Source organism: Tasmannia lanceolata, unplaced genomic scaffold (assembly GCF_043159265.1).
Source record: "Tasmannia lanceolata isolate RefF3 unplaced genomic scaffold, GAP_Taslan_0.1 ptg000008l, whole genome shotgun sequence".
NCBI classification, from domain to species: domain Eukaryota; kingdom Viridiplantae; phylum Streptophyta; class Magnoliopsida; order Canellales; family Winteraceae; genus Tasmannia; species Tasmannia lanceolata.
In genome coordinates, this window is record NW_027518685.1 from 9,463,087 (window position 1) to 9,481,342 (window position 18,256).

Here is an 18,256-nt window from a genome sequence, read left to right on the forward strand (position 1 = left end):
CCTGTAGGATCATGCGCCCCACTGGTAACCTGAATTGTGGCGGAAATTTTTTTTATGTCAAATGACGTTAAAAAGGTGGGGTTGCATAATCCTACTTTGGGGCATAATCCTACTTTGGGGGTGAAAAAAATCATCTTCCTGAAAAAAAAATGTTACTATAAATACGACATTTCTTCCTTCTCCCCGAACACTCACCATCCCGCGATTCCAGGGTTGGGTTGTTCCGCTTCGATCCAATCCACCCACCACACAAAACTGAAAAAAAAAAACCAATTTTATAAAAAACCTCCTCCTTCTTCGTATCCAAATTTTCTAGAAATCCTCTGCGAAGACAAAGTTCTAGGGTTTCTCTTCTCGTTCCTCCTGTTTCTTCATATATTTTAGGGTTTCTCCACATCTCTTACGTTTCCTGGCTTTGGATTAGCAGATCTGAGGTTTCTAGGGTTTTCGGCAGTTAAATTGCGCCTGTAAAGATGTTCTGGCGTATGACGGGATTGTCCACGGCTTCACCGGTGAGTCGCTATAGTTCTCCAATCTCTAATTTTCTCTCTCTTAATATTCTGAAAATTTCTTTTCACGTTTTGGAAATGAAGTTTTTGTCGGAATTTAATCAATTTACGAGCTTTTTTTAGTATTTTCGTCTGATGAGCTGTTTGTTTGATTCTGTTGGATTTATTTTTTTTGGATTTTTTTGTCATTTGATGGACAATTTTGTTTTTTTTTAGTCTTTGATATTTGATATTTGATCATAATTCAAATTTTAGTGGCTGATACTTGCAATGTACTGAACAATTGGACTTGAATGCAAACGGAGGATTTGAGTTTTAGGTTCTTCCTTTTCCCGCTGTTAATGCTGGATAATTCGAACAGTGGAATGAAAGAAACTAAAATAAGGGTTTAGTAGATAGTTGCAATTGACTATGCTGGAGTTGGTAATGGAATACTAGTTCAATCAATAGACTAAAATGTATTAGATAGTAGGATAATAATTCAATCTTTGTGTCATGTGATGGGGAATAATTGAAATGGGATTTCCTACAATTGTTTAGATTAATGCAGAAAATTATTACAAAATCTTCACCAATATGAGATGCACATGAGTTCTAGTTAGAACTGGGGCAAATTCTATTAGATAAAATTTTCTCTTTAGGCGCGAGCATAAGTTTTTTTTTTTTAACGCCCATTTTACATCGAAAGAAATGGAGTCTTACAAAACCGTACTTTCACTAAATTGGGTTGAGGTTAAATATGATCGATTAGGCCCAAATTAAATTGGAAAGGCATCAAAGGCTCCTTAGTTATCACTACATTCGTGTCTTTGGTTGAGAACTGTATCCACAGCTAAAGGTTAAACCCCAGCTTCCCTGTCAGAAAAAAAGGATAGTAATAAAGGAAATGAAAGCTTCAGAACTGATCCCTCAAAATTCAAAAGAAGAAGAAGAAGAAGAAGAAGAAGAAGAAGAAGAACACTATACTTCAAAATTCACAGAACACCTAAGAGGCTTTTTCAATAATCCGGGAAGTCCAAAATGGGGCTTTTCTGTATTTCTCTGTGACTAATCTGTGTTGTCTTTGCTGCGAAATTGGAGAAACAAACAAGGAAAGCACATTTCAGGCTTATTATAAGTGTTCTCTGTTAGTCTTTATCTCCTAAGTGTTTTCCACCATTTTTCACACAATTCGCCCATGTTGCTCCACATGTATAGATTTTGTTCCCCATAGTCCCATACATGTTTCGTATCAACCTATGTCATGCATTCCCCCATTTTGCATCCTCAGGTACGTGTCTCCAGTTTTTCTTTATCTTGACCTTTTCACTTCACTACTTCCCTAATTTGTAATTATTGGAACTTCTTAACCCCATCATTGAAATCACCTTTCATCCAATTTTTGTGTACAAGTTGAATGCGTGAAGTCCAACAGAGGTTATAGATTGGAATGTATTTGGATTTACTCAGGTTGTGTCCCAGCATAGTTGCCTTTATCCACGTACGTTTTGGGTGTCTATGAGTTTGGTCATGAATTCTCAAAACAATTTTTTTAAAACTGAAATTGGTTAAGGATTTAGTCAGCTCGGCTGGATCAATGAAAAACTCATTGACTTGGTTGAGTCAATGGGGAAATCAGTAACAAGATATGATGGAATGGAAACCAATGTTTCAAAATGCGAATGCAGGCCAAAACACGGCCAAGGGACATCCGACTCGAGTCAGCAGATCATTCGATTGACACAGCTTAGTCAAGCTAATCGCAATTTCCAGTGTTTCAAAACCTGGGCGTAGACGAAAAGTTGGCCAAGGTAAAAAGGAGTTGATGGGCGAGTCAACGATTGACACGGTCATAGCTTGAGTCAGTCAAAGTAGTTTCGATTGACTCGGTGGGGGAAAAACACAGATTCAGACAAGAACTTAGCCAATGTAAGAGGGGAGTCGTTTTGGGCGAGTTGACAATTGATGCAGGGAGTTTTGAAACAATGACGGAAAAATTAAGTTAATTAAAAAGAAAAAGGAAAAAAGAGGAAAAGCTAGTCACTGATCTTTGTTATATAGATTTGCTTATTGAAAAAATGTAGTATTTTTTTTTTTTGAAAGGTAAAAAAATGTAGTCTTGGTTCACGGTGTCTCCATTTTGATTAATGATGGAGGATAAAAGAATGATTACTAGAAGAAAGAAATTGGCATTTTTATAGTTTTCTTTTTAAAGTGGCATATTTATAGTTGTGGGTTAGGCTGTTATGACGTGGTTTATGAGGATGCAATGTATAACGCAGGGGGACGAAGTGATTCTTTTGGGTATTATGGATGGGTTAGGGTGAGTTTTGAGTGGTTAAAAACGTGTGTAAAAAAATTGCTTAGTGCACTAGTTTCCATAGATTTGGCCAGGTTTATGAAAATTTTCTGACACAAGATACTGTCAGAAACCCAAAAACCATCTATTGCTGTTCAGCTTGTGGGGATTATAACCAAACAGATTAACTTTCGTGTTCTGACTTATGATACCAATATTTTTGTGATACTCTAACTCAAACATATGAATCGATTTGTGATGTAATCTACCCCTACATCGCATCCATGTTATGTTACCATGATAAACACTCCTGTACAGTGCATTATACATTGCTTATAGCCCTTTCTTTTGTGGTACAGTTTGTTATAATAGCATGTAAACCACAGGGCTTGTTTGTGCATGGGCTTGTTTGTGCATGCACTTGTTTGTGTGTGCATGCCATCTATTTCAGTCTGAATTGTGCATTGGCTGTGCTATTTAAGTTTGAAAGATCAGATATATTTGCATCACCTGTTTTGAATTTCAAGAAAGCTAGTACCCTTCTGACACTATCATCTTAATATAGCAATTAAGGAGTGGTGATAGGATATGTTCATGCTATTATACATTATTTTTATTTTTTTGACATGGCTTTTATGCTTCATCATATGGCAACATTATTGACACTATTATATCTTATTTTTCTTGCTTTTATGTGTACATTTCAGGTGGAGACAATTCTAGATAAGGAAAAATATACTTTGGAAGAGCTTCTTGATGAGGATGAAATAATTCAAGAATGCAAAGCCTTGAATGGCCGCCTTATTAATTTGTAATCTCTTTCTTTCCTACATTGCTATCTTTTTGGATGATTTATTATTCCCTTAGGTGCCTTAGTTAGGCCTGAATCTTTATGCAAGTCCATTTTTCGCATCCCTTAGGGGTTGTAAGTTGGTTCAGTTTTTGCTGTCCCAAATGTGATAATGATTTCCAACTTTAAGAGAACTGACTCATGATATGAGGTGGTCCTAGGCTTGTACTGCGTTTGCAATTACAGTACAATTTTGAAAAGTATTAGCTTTTACAATCCTATTATGTGGAGGCATTTTCTTAACTATTCTTGGACCAAGAAAATCTAACCGGCTAGTAAAAAGATCTACTAAGGTTTTGTCCGCATTAACTCTCAAAAGTTCGGCATATTAACTTAAAAGCAGAACTCGTTGCGTATGAATTTATGTGCATTTGAATAACCCAATCATATATCTTATAACTCAAAGAAGCTCAAAAGATAAAATGAAAATGGAATATTGGTGGATAGTAAATTTACTATCGAGAAGTGCCCAATTACCCCTCAACATGCTTCAATAAGAAAAAAGCTTGTCAAGATTCATATGTTTTCTTTGTTCAGTTTTGGTTTCACAATTTGCATTTGTAACTTTCAGTTGAACTTGATTGGTTATTCTCGACTTCCATGATCAGTTTTGTTGATTTGCTTGAAATCATAGTCTGACTTGCTCCACATTGTTAATTTGGTTTGGTTTTGTTTGTCCTTTATTAATTTCGGTTCCTTATCTTGGTCTGCTTTAGATTGTTATCTGGTTTAATTGATTTTCTATGGTTGGGTGGTTTATTCCTCGATTTACATTTTCCATCTTGTGGGTTTTTATCGTGGATGGGTTTGTGATGCAAAAAATAGATTCAATGTTTCCTCTTCTAATCATATTTTTGTAGGACATTGATCATAAGGTTACGATTGTCTTATCAATAAGATATTCTGCGCCATTTCAAAAAAAAATAAAATCAATAAGAGATTCTGGGACATTGATAATCCCAAGCCCTCGTTGTTGAATGGCCCATGCCAAGGATTCCATTATCTACTCTTTTTTTTATGCAAAATAGTCATACGATCATGCCTTCTGTTTTTGGATGAAAGAATGTATTGAAAAGTTTGCTAATAAAAAGACACTATCTATCAAATAAGAAATGTTTTTCAATATGTTTCTCTTTCTTTTGATTCTTCTTCATCGCCTTTGGGTTCCTCCACTATCATTGTGTCCCATTGTCATTTTTTACTCCCCATCATCACGTCATTGTCACTGTGGAGTTGGATTTCTCATTGTCGCTATTACCACTGTCATCCCACCACCTTCTTCTCTCTGTTTTCCGTTGGCAACTATGGGTTTGTGCCCTTAGCTAAATCCTCTAGCAATTTTTTAGTGGTAACATCAAGTTTTGTTGAATCAAAAGGACAAGTAAACAAATAATAAGGTGACTCTGCCTCTGGGGATCGAACCCAGAATCTCTGGTTCTGGGTATTTTTTTCCAATAATGGATCTTTTGTGTTGTCTTTTTTGTCTACAGAGACAAATTTCTTTGTCTTAGCCTTTACCTCCGTGATGTTTCTGGCATCCTTTGCATTGGAGGCCTTACTGGGACCATAACCCATTTGAAACCTCTCAATGTAAATAATAGCTAGAAACTGTAGGAAGCACAAAATAAGGTGCAACTAGAGGGCATAAGAACTCCCACTGTTTAGAAACTTGAACATTGCTTTATTTATCAATCCTAAATAGTAACTATTTCTTGGAAATTTTTAGTTGGGAAAAATAATGCAAAAAACTTTTGAAAACTATGTGCAGAATTTTTATAGCCAGTTGTGAATAAACAATACAGCATAACAGATTCAATTTTTGCTCTGATAGATTCAATTGTTGTTCTGATTTTTTTTTTTTCAGAAAAAAAAAAACAGATTCAATTGTTGATGTTGTAGACTTGTACCCAACCACGGTGCTGGTTCCCTTGTGTGTTGTAAATGTGAAAAATAAACATGAAACCTGTGCAATTCACTGTGATAATGTGCCATGTCTTTATCGGATTAAATCTTTTTTCGCAAGATGCCCTATATGTAGTGTTTAAGTACCTGTCTTTGCAGCAGCACTATTTGTCTGCATTTGAAGCAAACGAGTGCATTTTAACTCTTCCAGTACTTATAACCTTCTGTTGATGTTGTTCCCTTTCTCCATTCTTTTTGTCTTTGCTATATTTGTAGTCTACGAGAAAGGGCTCAGGTGGAGCAATTGGTTCAATATATTGTGGAAGAAGCGCCTGAGGATGCTGAGAAGAAACGCACTTTTAAGTAAGTTACCATGGATTGTTGAATAACTTGTGTTTCCCTGTAACACATCATTTTGTGAAATTTGATGTATTTTGTGGTGGTCTGCCCCACTGGAACTGTCATGCAGGTTTCCATTTATTGCTTGTGAAATATTTACCTGTGAAGTTGATATCATACTCAAAACCTTAGTAGAGGATGAAGAGGTCAGAACTACCGGCTTTGGCTTTCTTTTGGCCATTTCTTTGATTTTGAAGTTTATTGCTTGTCTGTAGCATGCTATTTGCTTCTCTCTCTCTCTCTCTCTCTCTCTGAATGGTATTTGTTGCTCTTATTAATTAATGAATTATTGACTCAGTTATAGATTTTGCTTGTTCTTTACAGTTGATGAATTTGTTGTTCTCCTACTTGCAACCCGATCACTCGCACGCTACTTTACTAGCTGGCTACTTTAGCAAGGTATTAAATCATTTACTCTTGCTTTGCAAGATGCATTCTTCTATCTTCGATGGCATTATCACTTAGCTGTTGAAACTAAGGTGTGCCACTTTTTTGAAAAGCTCATTGCTTGGCTTGGAAATTGAGACCATTATTATATGTGCTGTCTGCTTCTTTTTAGGTTGTCATATGCCTGATGTTGCGGAAGACAGTCCCTTTTATGAATTTTGTTCAAGTAAGTGGAAGTCTTTACTTTTCTCGTTGATTGATAGGCATCGTTTACTTTTTCAGTAGTTTTTTTAATGATTACCAAGTGGGAGTGTTAATACTTGAGAAAATAGATTATCAAATGACTTCATAAATTGTAATAATTTAATTTTCTGACACGAAATGGCAGATTCATAGAGTAGCCCTTTCGGAATGTGTATTTTAAATCTTTTCTTACTTGACCAATAAATAAATACATAAACTAGAGGAATTGGATGCTTCCTAAAGTATTCCGAGAGTTGAGGATGCATCTTCTCTTGATCCTTTTTAATGGAAGTGTTGGTGAGGGCATACAACTGCGATGCGTAGTTTTGGTAGGAGTTTCTTTGTCCCTCTTAGAACGGTGGGCCGGCGACCATTAGTTGCATCATGACTTTGGATTAGATATTCTTTTTGCGTAGGTATTCTCTGGCAATATTCTCCAAATTTAGGGTTTTTATTGGTAGGGAGAGATTATAATTAGAAGCTCGGAGATGAGATATTTCCCCATTAATATTGAGGACTTCTAGAATATCATTTGTTGATTTTTGCAATCTCGGCGTAGTTCTTGTATGCATGGTGTGCCAAGAGAGCTAGTGCGGGGAAAGTTGGAGGTGCTTCTTGGTTCAATCCTTTTGTAAGATTCGGTTAGTGGGGAGTGCAACTCTGCCATGTAGTTTAGGTAAGGGTAATTCCTCCCCACTCTTTGTAGTGGCTTTAGTTGGGTTATGGATCTGGATTTAAAACCTTGCCACTGCCATGTCTACAAATCTGACAGGTAATCAGATCTGTTGATCTGATTAAGCAATATGGACCCAAGCCATAGCTGCCAGTCCCACAATGATCGGATCATGTTAGCCCCGTGATTCAAAGTTGTTCTTTTGGGGCTTTTTCCTAGAAGAGTTTAGTTTCTGCTCTTTCGCAGAACTTTATCTCACAGATGGAATTTCCCATTCAGCTGAAGTGTGAGGCCAATTGTGTCACCTGGTCGTCACCGATTATTTCAACAGTTCCAATAATCTAATATGTGTGCTCCACGTATTGTTTGCCATGGCTTTCCAAACTGTTAACTTACGAACTTCTCCAAAAGCTTAAGCTGTTGGAGAAGGGCGTTATTTATCTTTTATACTTTAACACTCCCCCGCACGTGTGGCCCACTTGGCAAACACGTGGCACATGTGGTCCCACTTTGGGCCGACCATCGCATGTGGATTTTTGCTATCCGGGAAGTTTGAACTCGAGACCTTTGGCTCTGATACCATGTTAACACAAACTAATTTGCACTGCTATCCTGGTAGTTGAACTCTAATACATCACATAAATATCCATGCAAAAGGAACAATGGGATACTTTCTATGTCACTTTTCAGCAATGGTATTGGGGTTATTAGAGAATAAGTCGCCAAATGCTTGTTCAGTTACTTTCATATTGTTCTTCCCGCACAACATCAGAAATTTATTCTGTTTCCACTTTCAAGTAAAAACTTGAATTATGCCTTCCGGATCCGGAGGGTTATTCAAAAAAAGAAAAGAAAAGAAAATGCATTCCACATTCTTATTATCATGCTTGTGGTGTTGTATTTTATAGTTATAAAGGATGAACAATTGGGTCTTGCATATGTCTGTTTTCTTTTACTGTGTTGTTTTTGTGATGGCACACGTCAGTCTTTTTCTGCTTTGCTGTTAAAGTTTTCTCCTACTTTTAAATTTTCATGTTAGCTTGTTGTTATCGCTTGTAATGCGCGCCCGCCCGCACACACACGCACGCACACACACGTATATATAATATGTTATTGATGATTTTGTGTATTTGTCTATTTGCATCTATGCTATACTGTACTGACCTTTTGTAATTTCTCATCTAGGGCCATCAAGAAATTTTTCGCCAACTGGTTGATCTGATTGGAATTACATCCATCATGGAGGTTGGTAGTTATCATCCACACATATGCAGTTTTAATATATTGGATTTCTGATAAAAGTTTGTGTAATTTTTTTGCGTTAAATGTCATTTCCTCTGTAATATTGGAAGTGCATCAGTAAAAATTTTTGAACCTCAGCTATCCCCAATCCGTTCACATCCTTTCAGGTTTCTAAAACTCTCTGCTGGATATTCTTTGGACCCGACTGTTAAAAGCCCTTCATTCATTGATTCTGCAATCTGGTTGAAGGTTTCTAAGAAACATTTTCCGTCCTAATGTCTCTTGTTAAGCAGGTTTTAATACGTCTTATTGGTGCGGATGAACATATGTATAGCAACTATATGGACTCAATGCAATGGCTAGAAGATACAAACGTGCTTGAGATGATTGTTGATAAGTTCAGCTCTTCGGTGAGTGTGAAAACTGGCACTCTTAGGGTCTGATTACTTTTATTCATCAATTGCTGTTTTCTTTTATATAGAACATGATATATCACCAATGCTCTTGCTAGCCAAGTGGCAAAAAAACTGCTACTATCACAATGCATTTTTTAAAAAAAAATTGCTATTACAATGCAATTTTTAAACTTTCTTCAGCTCGGAAATTTTTTTAGTGCTGGTTTTTTTTTCTCCAAACTGAGTGCTGCTCTTGAATGCATTCAAATGCAGAGTATGACTAATTCTCTACTTTTTGCGCAACTCACCTCACTCATTCTGTTCAACATTTTTGGACAGGATTGTCCTGAAGTACATGCCAACGCAGCAGAAACCCTTTGTGCTATAACTCGATACGCACCTTCGGGACTTGCATCTAAAATATCCAGCCCAAGGTACTCTTCTTCTTTTTTCCTTAATGTCATATCAACTTTATCAGATGTTCAAATATGCACGTCAAACTTTGTTGTTACCTCAATTTCCCCTATTTCTACTGAATTTTGGTTCTGTACTTTTGCAGCTTTGTGGGAAGATTATTTCGCATTGCACTGGAAGATTCAAGACCAAAGTCTGTTTTAGTCCAGTCATTGTCTATATCCATATCTTTGTTAGATCCTAAGAGATTAGCAGCAGCTCCTTATCATTCATTCAGAAGCCAGATGATTCAGGGCTCATCAATAAGTGCTAATCCAGAGACAGTTGAAGGCATGCTAGAATGCCTTGGTAAGTTGTTGGTAAACCATGGATGTAGATGTAGTTTTGAAAAAATACAGAGTATCATTATGTTAGAACTTTTCTTTCTTATCATAGTTATGGATCCCTTGCGTGCATTGCATTATATAGGGTATATAGCAATCAGAAAAGAAATGCCAAGGGGTAGTGAGCAGATGATTCTTTGACTGTCTTTGTAGACAGAACAGACAGTGTTGGGAGGAGGCAATTCCTACTGAATATTATGGTTAGGACTCTCCCCTCCTTTTAAGCATTGTCAACTTGTGCTGGCGTTTGCATGGAAGAGTCCTTCACCATCTGACGGCAAGTAGGGCTGCTATATGGGCCTGCTATGATAATGACAAGAGCAACCCATTTAGGTGACTGAAAAGTGAAAAATTCTTAGTTTCCTACCAAATCTTCATCAGCACAAAAAGGTGCGAGGCATAAGCATCATGGCAATAATAGAATAAAAATTGCAAAAAATGGTTTTTCTACTCACATATCACTTGATGTGGTTGTTCACTAAGAAAACTGCATATAACATTACACTTTTATGACAAAAATCCATGGGAAATAGTGGCTTTTGCTTTCATTATGTAAAGAAATCATGAAAAACCTCACAAACCATGCGCTTTAGAGAGGGGGAAATGAATCAACTCTCAAATGGGGTTGAATAAATCCCTCAAAATATTTTATGCCCCACAGATTCCTAAGACCTAAAGGGCCAAAGAAGTAAAAGGAAAGCCATTTTATAAGTTTCAGTTAGAGCTTTACCATCTTGATTGAGAGGCTCGGGAGGCGTCGGTTTTACTATGCATGCCAAGGATTTTTTTTTTGAATAATCGCCATTTCATTGATAAGAAGATCGAGATGGTCAAGGTACAAAGAGAAAAAGACACCCCATGGGCTAAAATACAAACAACAGAAAGAATTCAGGGAGGAAGAGAGTCTAACAAAGCTAGAGACTCTTTTTGCACTCCTTCCCTTGCAAGAGAATCAGCCATCGAGGATTGTCATCAAATGACTGTGCATACTTGTATATTTCCACCATGTGGCTTGTAGAGAATTTGTTTGATATCCTCAAGAAATGACATCTTCCAAAGTTGATTTTCCGTTAGGCTTTCCTTTATTGTTTCACACGCATTTTCCTTTTTAATGCAACTGGCAGATTCCTTTATTCGATATCCTGTTACGCAGGTGATTTGCTCAAGCTTTTGGATGTTTCTTCGACCGAGATTGTCTTACATACCACATATGGCAAGCTGCAGCCTCCTCTTGGAAAACATCGTCTGAAGGTATAGCTTTATTCTGCTTTCTTTTCTTGGCTGTTTCATGAAGTTTGGCAAATTATCTTTGGCATTTTTAGTAGGTTCTTCAGTTCTCTTTTTACTTGAATTGATTGTCTTTGGCTTTCTTGATGGGTGGCTGGTTAGCTCTTTCTTTGTTTTTTACTTTAGTTGTTATAAAGCTCTCCTTTAGGAAGCCCAAGTTTTTTGTGGGGAAGCAGTGGGTCTAATATGTTTTGCATATTTCTCTCTTCTGATCGTTCTTTAATCTGAAACTTTTCAGATTGTGGAGTTCATCTCAGTTTTACTCACTACTGGTAATGAAGCTGCTGAAAAGGAACTTATTCAGCTGGGGGCCCTAAAACGTATTCTAGATTTGTTTTTTGAGTAAGTTGCATGTGTTTGAGGAATTTTGAATAACATGACAGTACTACAAAGCATCACCATTGTTACTCATGATGGCTGTAGGTATCCATATAATAACTTTTTGCACCATCATGTGGAGAACATTATTGTGTCATGCTTGGAAAGCAAGAAAGCTCTACTTGCCGAACACGTTCTCCAAGATTGTGATATCATTGGGAAAATTCTTGAAGCAGAAAAGAATTTCACATTGCCAACTGATTCAAACAAGGTCGCACTTCTCTATTATCACCACATTATCTGTGTTTCTTATTCTCTTAGTTGTGTTATATGATTCCCGGATTCTTATTCTTTTTCTCTGTTATATATTTCTATTTATAGGGATGCTAAACTCAAGGGCGCCCCTGCAAAAACGGGATGAAAGGGCGCCCCCATTGGTTACTGTCTCCAAAGTGCATTTATAATCTGTAAAAGTCAATCCACATTAATTGCACTTTGGTAATGTGCAACCAATGGGGGCGCCCTTTCATCCCATTTTTTCAGGGGTGCCCCCGAGTTTAGCATTCCTCAATAAATGCACTTTCAAGGGTTACAAAATAACTGAACAGAAGTGCTGAGCTTTGGATATTGTGTTTGTAGCCAACGGTGCCTGCTGAGGGAAGAGCACCACCTAGGATTGGGAATATTGGACATCTGACACGTATATCTAACAAGCTCATTCAACTGGGGACTAATAACAGCCAAATACAGGCATCTTTGCAGGTTATTGACTGATAAATTTACATTCCTTTTGCTCGATGATTTGCAACTCTCACTAACATTGCAATGTAAGATTTGTCCGAGACTCTGAGGTCATGAAATATCTCCTAATTTGATTGACTTGATAAGCATTTTTAAGTGGAAACTGAAACTGAATGTGCGCAATATGATTTAGAGGAGATGAACAATCAATACATCTGTCAATTTGTCACTATGTTAAATTGATGATTTTTGTCTATATACATGTTCCTTATTCTTGGTTCTAATTGTGTTACACAGACACTTATTAATTTGTTTGTTTTGTTAAATATTTGCATTTTATAAGAAGTGGATCCATAAAATGTAACCTGGTTTGATCAGATTTCAAAACAAATACTGAACCAACCTGTCGGTTTTCCTTTGTAGACAGTGATTTGATCAGATTTGAAAACATATACTGAACCAACCTGTCGGTTTCCCTCCCTCTCTCTCTCTCTCTCTCTCTCTCTCTCTCTCTCTCTCTGTGCCCCTCTCCCCTGCTAAGCTTTGTATGCTTGCCTATACCTAGGCTTGTATGTAGCAACTGTAGTTCAAATGTATAAAATGCAAGGTTATCTTTCAGTTGTGCTTCCCATATGTAATTTTCTATTATTGGTAGAGGTTGTTTTAATGTGGTATTTTGTTGTGTCACAGGAAATTAGTGAATGGGTTAATTGGCATACGGACGTCCTACTAAAACGCAATACGGTAGAAAATGTCTATCAATGGGCCTGTGGGTAGGTGTTTCTTCACATTTTGTTGTTTCAATAACATGCCGTGACGCCCTTGCTCTTGCAAGGAAATCTTCCATCTGTTATCATATCCAGTTATCCAGCTTTTTTATTGTTCATATGATATTGTTATGCTTGTCTGATATATCCGTATTTGAAGATGTGGAATGAGAATTCTTCCAAATGTCATCATATCCGGTTTTTTTTATTGTTTAGATGATATTCTTAAGTCTATCTGATACATTCTTATTTGGAGATGTGAAATGGGGGCTTAAATAAGTTTGGATTTTAAGAGAATGGACATTTAGTTGAAATATTGAAAGGCAACAAATTAAAGCATTATGATATAGGATCTTTGAGTCAGCACTTATCATTGAATACTTTCACACAAAATAGAACAAACAATCAATGCGAGGATTTAGGATTTGATTAAGGATTCTGATATCTAAAGCTGTAGGGGATAGGTTAAGAGCTAATGGTTTTAAAAGGGATATAAATTTTTTGTTCAGAATTTACTGCAGAAAGAGGTAGTATCAACTAGGTTTTAAATAGGGTTTGGGCTTTTGTATGGAATATGGGTAAAGAGGCAGAAAGGGATGTAGGGAACATCAATGGGAAGGGAGGCTGCTAAGGCCATGTTTGGCAACCAAGAATTTTTTTAATGATAAATTTAGTTTCTCATGGCATGCTGCCGAGTTATGGGCTTATGGTTTTATTTGTGTCCAAACGTCGGTTTTGGTTAGAACTTTTTCTCCCACATAGTGGAAGTACTCCGTGAAAGATTATGGAAGTCCATGGAACTCCTGTAAAATTCATGGAACATTATGGAAGTCTATTGGCACAAATATATACATAGAAATTATTTCATAAGCAAGAGAGTCATCCATGATAATTTAACAAGATCAAACACCTAGTGAGATGCATTGTCGTGCTTGTCTGGATCAATAAGGTACATTCTAAATATAGTTATGCATTTGCATTAACATTTTCTGGTTATATGGGTTTTTTTTTTGTTATGCGGGTGCATCAAGGAATCAAACTTTAGAGTTTAGTCCCCCACGGAAGTCAATACATGTTGATCGAAATCAAAACATGTCAGTGAAAGTTTAAAACCATATTTGTGTCAGCTGCCACATTGTTTAGCCTGAGTCTCCCACTTGACACATATGGTATATAGTAGATTAGTGGGCTACCTTTTAAAAACCTACAATTTTTCATATGGTTGAAGTTTTGTGTCAATATTTTAGTTGCCTCATGTCCTTTTCAAGTTTGTTATGCTATGTGTTATATTGTATTCTTCTCAAAAAAAGAAAATGTGGTATATTATATGGGTTAATGCAGTTGACATCATTTACACAAAAAAAAAAAAGTGTCTGCATTCTCAACCATGAATACCTTTTTGTTTATATGAATTATCCAAGCATGATTTTTTTTATCATATGTTTTAGGCGGCCAACTGCATTACAGGACAGAACTAGGGATAGTGATGATGAGGACTTCCGAGATAGAGATTATGATGTAGCAGCACTAGCAAATAACTTGAGCCAGGCATTTCGTTATGGCATCTACAGTAATGAGGATATCGAAGAGGTACCTTTTGAGTTGCGCTAATGTCTTGGCTAAAGCTAATGCCTTTATGGCTTACATGTTCTTCTATGGGCAGAGCATATTCTCAAGACTAGGAACAAAATATCACACAACTTGCAAGTTTCTGGGTTTCATATCGGTATATCAATTAGTAACCAAATGGAAATCAACTAGAAAGTTTCTGATTATTAGAATTACTTAAGTAACCCATGTTAACTTGTTAGATCAGGATAAACAAAGAGTTGAGTTTCTTTCTACCAAATGTCATTTATAGTTTCATGGAGGGGATTTTAACTTCTCTAGATAATGACGTTTGATTGGAAAATCAGCATGTCATCATACTTGAACCCTTGTTTTCTATAACAAAAAACTTCCCAGGTCTGTTGATCTGCGTCTTTCAATATTTCTTCGATTTCATTCACTTAACTTTATGGTTTGTACTATGATTTTCTGCTGAATATAGCTATGATTTTTTACGATGATTTTGAAAGTCATGAACTAAAAACTTTGGGATTAATGGCTTAGGTCCTATTTGGATACTCCTAAAAGTTATTTGCATATAATCTTATATGCATGTAGTCTTATTTTCATATAATTTTCTATGCAAATAAAGTTTATAACTGGTTTTATATCTAGTTTAGTTAATAACTTCCAAAGTGGCGGAAATGTCTTATTTGCAGATAAGATAATCTTAAAATAATGTCATTTGCAAATAAGGTCTGATTTTGTTGTTATCCAAAGAGGCCTTTAATCTTCAAACCCATCTTTGTAAAAACAATTATTTCTTAGAGTACTTGTTTCTCTAGTCTTACTTTAACCGAGATAGTGATTAACCTCACTTCCTTTTGGTGGGTTCCACATGCAGGCACATGGATCACTTGAAAGAGATGACGAGGTGAGCTTATGGATAAAGTTTTTCTATTTTAGCTCATCATTGAACATTTACACTAGACCATTTATGATGTGAGATTATTGTTCAGAAAAGAAAATTTATTATCTCAGATTACATATGTGAATATTCTCTGAATTTAACAAATGGTGCACATTAGTTATGTGAGGAAGATAAATTTTGTGAATGAAGATTGCAACAGTCAAAAACTTCATAAAGAGTTGTTACTCATTTACAGCAATGACACATACCTGTCATTTCTTCAAATCCGGAGCATTTTGAATATCCTTTCAAGTATAGGAGAGCTAAATAATTATACCCTTTATGCATCCAATCTATAAGTTGAACCCAATCTGGGTTCAAACTTCAAACCCAATGCTATATTTCCACATTCCGCTTTAACTTGCTTGAGGCAAAGGATGAAAAATGCCTGGATATTGATAGAACACTTCCCTTACAAGAGTGATATTTGGCAGGATGTCTACTTTGATGATGAATCTGCTGAAGTTGTTATATCTTCTCTGCGTCTGGGTGATGACCAGGACAGGTACCTCCAATCTCTCCTCATCTTTCCATTTCCCCACCATTTGTTTTTTCATTATTTTCTGGATTCTGAACACCATAACTTGTGTAGTACTATGCTGACTGAATTTGTTATTTTCTTACAGTGGTTCTCTGTTCACAAACTCCAACTGGTTTGCTTTTGAAGATAACAGAGTTGCTAATGAGCGATCGTCAGGCTCACTTGCCTCCCCATCACCTAGCACGGAGGAGACTGGCCAGATGAGCAGTAGCAGTGACGACGAGGTTATTGTGGATGAAGATGATGACGTCACTGATACTGCAACATCTTCACAAGTGCCAGGACCAGGGTCCAATCCAGAGGAGCTCGGAACTGGAGTTTCACAAAATGATCTGAATGAAGAATTGAATGACGACACAAGACAGCAGAGTCCCAAAGAAGGTGATAAACCTCCTGAATGGGTTGAATGGAGAGAAAATTCAGAGGCTGGTGACCCACCTCCCACTATACCAAATGGAGAGGTTGAAGTTGATGCAAAAGATCAGACAGATAGTGGTGGGGTTGTCATGGACTCTACTGAACCTTCCTCGTACATTGGCAATGCAGTTGTAAATGGGGACAATGAAGAGAATCCGAATTCTGACCCACCTGACTCCGTGGAGGAGAATCCAAGTTCTGACCCATCCGACTCCGTCGAAGAGAATCCAAGTTCTGACCCATCCGACTCCGTTGAAGGGACTCCAAGTTCCGACCCATCTGATACCGTTGAAGGGAAACCATGTTCTGATACATCTCCATCTGAAGATGTGGAGATTGTGGAACACGGAGAGGGAAATTCGGTTATTGAGGAACACAAGGAAGCAATCGAAAACGAAGCCGGAAACTGACGGTTCATATATGTGGTCAGCACAAGCTCCCACTATGTGATCTGGCTTGGAATGGCACTTGGGTTGTCTGTGAGAAGATGTCAACGCATCTGCTCCTTTCAGTTGGATAGTGCATAACTGAGAGCTATGTACATCTTTGAAGAAGTGCTTGTTTGGAGAATGATATTCTTCTCCGTCTACATTTGGCAATGTCTGGATTTGAGTGCCCTTGGGGAAACAGAAAAGGGCAGGATGATAGTCCTTATGCCTTGCGCAATTAATTGGTCACGAGCCAAGCGGTGATTTCGCTGTTTTATTAGGTGTTTTGCTTTCGTTTCTTTTTTCTGCATTTTAATAGTTCATAAATGGTAACTTATCCGTCATCTGTGTCTTCACAACAGCTATTGTTAACAGGTTTGGATGCAAGGTGCAGGGCTGTTTTATAAATTACTCTTTGCTCTAATTATTTTTCACATCAGAGTAGACATGATGACCTTTCGATATCTGAAATAATTCAAATTTCCGAATCTGTTTCTGTATCAATTTTGCTGCATTTTTAGTACTGTTGCATAATCAAAATGTGGTGGGTTGCAGTGTTTCTCCAATGTTGTTTCTCAGGAGCCCAAACTTATGGTTATCAGAGCTATTGATCTAATGAGGGCCCCTATTAAAGCAGACAAAAACCATCGGATGTTTTTCTCTGCTCTGAATGATGATCTTTGATCTCTCAATCTCAGTTCTTTCATATTATGGAACATACCGACTCCAAGCACTAGAGACGCTAGTATTTGACTATTTGGCTCGTGACTTCTGGTTAAAAGATGTAGATAGAAAAACTAATGGGGAAACGATATGTATTCACCCCTTTTTCTTCCCTGGGCCAGCCCCATATCGTGCATGCATGACTACGCTTCCAAGATGAATTTAATTTATTATTATTATTTTTTACCTAGGGTGTCCCCACCCCACTTTGTAGAGTGGGACTAATTCGCTCCAGATGCGCACAATCACCCGTAAACCACGTGCATCGGGATTCGCACTCTTCTCTGGGTGCATACCCAAGACTTAAGCCAAAAGGAGCCACACCTGTACGGGTTTAATTCAAAAAAGTGGTGGTTCAATTGAGCCCAGCCCCAAAGGCGTGTTGGGAACCAGGCGCAGTAACCTGTTGTCCTTCCACGTTCAAGAGCGGGAGGTTTTCGCTGCTATGTGAAGTTAGCCTGGCGCATTACCCTCCTCTCTAAGAACCATGTAACCTGAGCCTTCGCCCGGGTCACATGATTCAACTACTCGACTTGGAACGGGCGAGTCAGAAGACTGCACATTGAACCCAACTCAAAGAGCACGGGCTAACTGTTCGCACCACCCTAAAGCCCCCACTTGGGTTACAAGCTCACGTGACCGAGCTCGGTAGCCTTCATCTGTGAGACTGGTCCTGCTTGAGGATAAATTCAACCCCTTTAATGTTTTTCTTTGCCTTTAAAACTTAACGAGTAACGTTGAGTGGGGGGGGGGGGGGCAGAAAATCATTCCCCTTTTAAAGTTTTGTGGAACCTAAATATTGACGTAGCATAATTCAACTTTTCGGTTATCTTGGTAAAAA

At 37.5% G+C, this 18,256-nt stretch overlaps 1 protein-coding gene across 1 annotated transcript; it reads left to right on the plus strand.

Annotated features, from left to right (window-relative positions):
- Nucleotides 1-109: 109 nt before the first annotated feature.
- On the plus strand, nt 110-17,196 carry LOC143884270 (uncharacterized). The gene is made up of 19 exons (XM_077387739.1): nt 110-512; nt 3,495-3,598; nt 5,816-5,902; nt 6,009-6,084; nt 6,263-6,337; nt 6,498-6,551; nt 8,427-8,486; nt 8,777-8,893; nt 9,218-9,312; nt 9,438-9,640; nt 10,829-10,926; nt 11,201-11,304; nt 11,386-11,551; nt 11,920-12,042; nt 12,712-12,794; nt 14,237-14,378; nt 15,241-15,270; nt 15,741-15,811; nt 15,933-17,196. Exons 1-19 carry the CDS (start codon nt 474-476, stop codon nt 16,672-16,674), a joined length of 2,469 nt encoding a protein of 822 aa, XP_077243854.1. The 5' UTR covers nt 110-473; the 3' UTR covers nt 16,675-17,196.
- The last annotated feature ends 1,060 nt before the right edge of the window (nt 17,197-18,256 follow it).

Excerpts from the sequence above, each read along its gene's own strand:
- LOC143884270 (XM_077387739.1), top strand. The coding sequence starts at position 474 with ATGTTCTGGCGTATGACGGGATTGTCCACGGCTTCACCG. Across the intron at positions 12,043-12,711 it reads AAATACAGGCATCTTTGCAG|GAAATTAGTGAATGGGTTAA; the intron begins GTTATTGACTGA and ends GTTGTGTCACAG. Across the intron at positions 15,271-15,740 it reads CACTTGAAAGAGATGACGAG|GATGTCTACTTTGATGATGA; the intron begins GTGAGCTTATGG and ends GATATTTGGCAG.